Below are 4,179 nucleotides of genomic sequence, written 5' to 3' on the forward strand. Positions count from 1 at the left end.
TGGATCTGTTTGTACGATGGATCTGTTTGTATGATGGTTGTGTTTGTACGATGGATCTGTTTGTACGTTGGATCTCTTTGTACGATGGTTGTGTTTGTACAATGGTTCTGTTTGTACGTTGGATCTGTTTGTACGATGGTTGTGTTTGTACAATGGTTCTGTTTGTATGTTGGATCTGTTTGTACGATGGTTGTGTTTGTACGATGGATCTGTTTGTACAATGGTTCTGTTTGTACGTTGGATCTGTTTGTACGATGGTTCTGTTTGCAGGTGGATGATGGTTCTGAGGTTCTCCAGGACTTTCTTCAGTGGTGTGATGCAGTTGGTGTGCTTCTTAATAAGAAGGTATTTTTTTACAATCCAAGTTTTGTCACTTTTAAATTGATATTTGAAGTTAAAGAATGACTTCAGACTTCGGAATTCCAAGTTTGAGCTGATACCCGTCTGAATGTAAAGGCCTCTATGTAACATAGAAACCAATTTTCAGGGAAGAATTTAAAACCAACCATCCTTGGCCACTGAAACATTTTGTCTTTATAAGTAAGTAAACTTTATTTATATAGCACCTTTCACAGACACAAACATCACAAAGTGCTTAACAGAGAGCAAAATAACTAAAAACAATAAAAAACAGATCACAAATATAATGAAGAATAATTAAAACACAGTAAACAGCACTTTACTAAAAGCCTGTGAATAAAAGTGTCTTAAGATATTTTTAGCCAGAGTCAGCTGAATCTGAGTAATGAAGGGACAGTAGTGTTCCAGAGCCTCGGGGCCACTACCTGAACAGCCTTGTCTCCACTGGTTTTATAATGGGTTTGAGGTACCACCAACAGCATTTGATGTGAAGACCTTGTAAGACCTCATTTTGTAATAACAACACATTATGTAATAACGTAATAAAATCAGGCCTCAAAATGTAATAAACTCACGCTAAAACCACATTTTGTAGTAACTGACGCAAAATGTAATAAAAGTCTTCAACACATTTTGTAATACTCTCAGCCGCATTATGTAACAATGCTATTACATTTTGTGGCATTTGTTATTGAATGTGGTGGTGTAATAATTTAGTGCATTATGTAATAAACAATCAAAAACAACTATTTCTGTTCATCCTAATCAATATACTTGTAATAACTGTCATGTTGCAAATATTGCATAATTAAATCTTTATGACTTTGGTCAATAAACATTGAACTTCTCATCTTTTATTTGCATTTTCAGTCAAATTCTTGTCTATATGGATGTACAGAGCAATCTCAAGGATTTTTTCATGTTTTATGGAATCTTTTAAAAACAGTTTCTAATTTATTCAACATGTCAGAGCCTATAGGACGTTAAAAACAAATATTAACATCAAATATCCACTTCCAGCCCACTCTGTTGTTAGAAACAATTTCTTCAACACTCATTTCCTTCTGATACAGAAGCCGACAGACATGCATCACCCCCCACGTGTGATTAATACAGATTTTTTAATGAAAATTACAGATTTTTAAGGCTCATTATACAGGTAAACATCTGAAGGGGTTGACATGTACAACTAACTTTTAGATATATTTTCAGAGTTGTCTACAAAGTGTAATAATTTCTGTAACAGGGATCAGGACAGTAAATCTAAAAATGCAAATAAAAGATGAGAAGTTCAGTGTTTATTGACCAAAGTTATAAAGATTTAATTATGCAATATTTGCAACATGACAGTTATTACAAGTATATTGATTAGGATGAACAGAAATACTGGTTTTTGATTGTTTATTACATAATGCACCAGATTATTACATCACCACATTTTGTAATAATTGCTGCAAAGTGTAATAAAGTTATTACATAAGTGTTAAAGACTTTTATTACATTTTGTGTCAATTATTATACAATGCAGTTTTAGTGTGAGTTTATTACATTTTGAAGCCTGATTTTATTACATTATTACATAATGCGCTATTATTATAAAATGAGGTCTTACAGACCTCAAAGTCCTGGATGGACAGAGAGGCTTCAGAAGGTCCAATATGTATTTGGGGGCCTGACCATGAAGTGCTCTGAAGGTTAAAAACAAAATTTTGAAATGACTCCTCAAATGCACAGGAACCAGTGCAGAGAGGCTTGCATTTAACTGCAGGTAGTTGTTCAACCGCAGTTTTGGTTTCTGATCGTTAACGAGTTCAGACAGTTTGTAGAACTCAGAGGTTTGAAATGAACAGAACTATCATCAGCATACAGATGGTAGGACACGTTACTGTAACATTTTAAAATACCTCCTAAAGGATACAGGTACAATAAAAAGAGGATTGGACCCAAAACTGAACCTTGGGGTACCCCACAAGACAGCGGTGCAACATCAGAGTAAACCTGATTATACAAAAATATGTTGTATTTGAAAAGTTACTGGATGGTTTGGACATATTTTTCTGAAGGTTTCCCCTTCTACATTTAATGAAATGAATGTTTTTCTGCAGGTGTACGTGAGTAAAGAGGAAACTGTAGCAGATTATGGGATGCTGGCCAAAGACAACATAGCAGAAGGAGAAGTTTTATTCACAATCCCCAGGTCTGCTCTTCTCCACCAAGGAACTACAAAAGTTTCCTCAGTGTTGAGAAAAGGTGACCGTTCTGAAGCCGTTTTCAGGACCGCGTGATTGCATCACTTCCTTACAGCTGATCTTATTTTCCACAGAGAGCTCATCCCTGGAAAGCTCCTCTGGCTGGGTTCCTCTGCTGCTGGCTCTGCTGTATGAATATACTTCTTCACAGTCCCACTGGAAACCATACCTGTCTCTGTGGTCTGACTTCTCAAAGCTAGATCATCCCATGTTCTGGTAGGTCTGATATCCCATCTGAAAAATCTGCTGCCACTTTTGAAAGCTTTTTTATGATTTAATGTTTCACCTTCAGGTCTAAAGAAGAGCGAGACAGACAACTGAGAGGAACAGGTATCCCAGAGGCCGTGGACATGGACCTTTCCAACATCCACCAGGAGTATACAGAAATAGTCCTACCTTTTATGGTCAGACATCCTGACCTATGGAACCCTGAAACACACACACTGGAGCTGTACACACACCTGGTGGCCTTTGTCATGGCCTACAGGTCAGCATGCATGTTTTAAATGGCTTCTATTTGTATTCTTTTGTAACCCTCTCTGTTGTCCTTCCTGTAGCTTCCAGGAGCCAAAGGAAGAAGATGATGAGGAAGATAAGAAGGCCTCCAGTCCTCCATTGATGGTTCCCATGGCAGACATGCTGAACCACGTGTCCAACCACAATGCTAATCTGGAGTTTACTCCTGTAAGAATCTATTTCAGCTCTGATTGTTGCAAATTAAATGTTATTCAGTTCAGTTCAAAAATACTATAATAATCCTGAAGGGAAATTAAATCATTTTTATGACATTAAAAGGACAGTGCACATTCATCAGTGTTCCTGTATCACAGCAATAAAATAGCTCAAGTTGAATCAGTTGTCCTGAGGCAGATAAAAGAAATGACAACATAATTTAAAAGGCACATAAACAAATATAACAATAAAACTGGCAATACAAAATCACATAAGTTTTAAACTATTATATTGGTAACTGTAACTATTACTATAAGCTATAAATTATACAGTTAAACATTTGAAAATAACTGGTTTGTTTCAGTTTCTTTTTAAAATCAGAATAGTCGTCAGTCTCTGATATGTCCTGACATTTTTGTTTCATGAATGTTCCTCTTACTGACACCACCTTTAGTCTAACTGCCATTTTCTGTCTTGTTACAAACCAGGGTCCAAATTTATCAAACTTCTTAGAGTGGATTTTTAGACTTAAGAGCTGAAAATGTCTTAGATTTGCTCCAACTCTCAGACTTAAGTGTAAGTACCAGTTATTAAAATTATTCAGTCTAAGAATCAGTGTTACTCTGAAGAAAAGTTCAGACTGATCCAGAGGACTCTTCAGTGGTTCAGAGTTTCCTCTAGAGGTCTGAGATGAACTGAAGACAGATTACAGCTGTCCTCCTCCCCACCTGACTGTTCTTCTGTTATAAACAGGTTTAATCTGAAATATACAAAAGAAACAAAGGTTAAATAAATAAATAAATTAAAAAAACTGTGCATAATGTTGGACTAAAAGGTGGATATCTGCGTGTAGCTTTTGGAGAAAATATTAAAAATACTCAGCTGGTGAGTGCATGCA

General features: G+C 36.1%; 1 protein-coding gene across 1 annotated transcript in view; it reads left to right on the forward strand.

Moving 5' to 3' along the window:
• Window positions 1-270: 270 nt before the first annotated feature.
• The window catches only part of setd6 (SET domain containing 6, protein lysine methyltransferase), a gene marked incomplete at its 5' end in the record, with an annotated part of 7,384 nt that continues 3,475 nt past the window's right edge, over window positions 271-4,179 (forward strand). The window contains 5 exon segments of the mRNA XM_014023955.1: window positions 271-345; window positions 2,466-2,610; window positions 2,684-2,825; window positions 2,902-3,096; window positions 3,167-3,293. Coding sequence (XP_013879409.1) covers window positions 271-345; window positions 2,466-2,610; window positions 2,684-2,825; window positions 2,902-3,096; window positions 3,167-3,293 — 684 coding nt within the window.

The sequence above is a fragment of the Austrofundulus limnaeus genome, unplaced genomic scaffold (genome assembly GCF_001266775.1).
Source record: "Austrofundulus limnaeus strain Quisiro unplaced genomic scaffold, Austrofundulus_limnaeus-1.0 Scaffold399, whole genome shotgun sequence".
Lineage (NCBI taxonomy): Eukaryota > Metazoa > Chordata > Actinopteri > Cyprinodontiformes > Rivulidae > Austrofundulus > Austrofundulus limnaeus.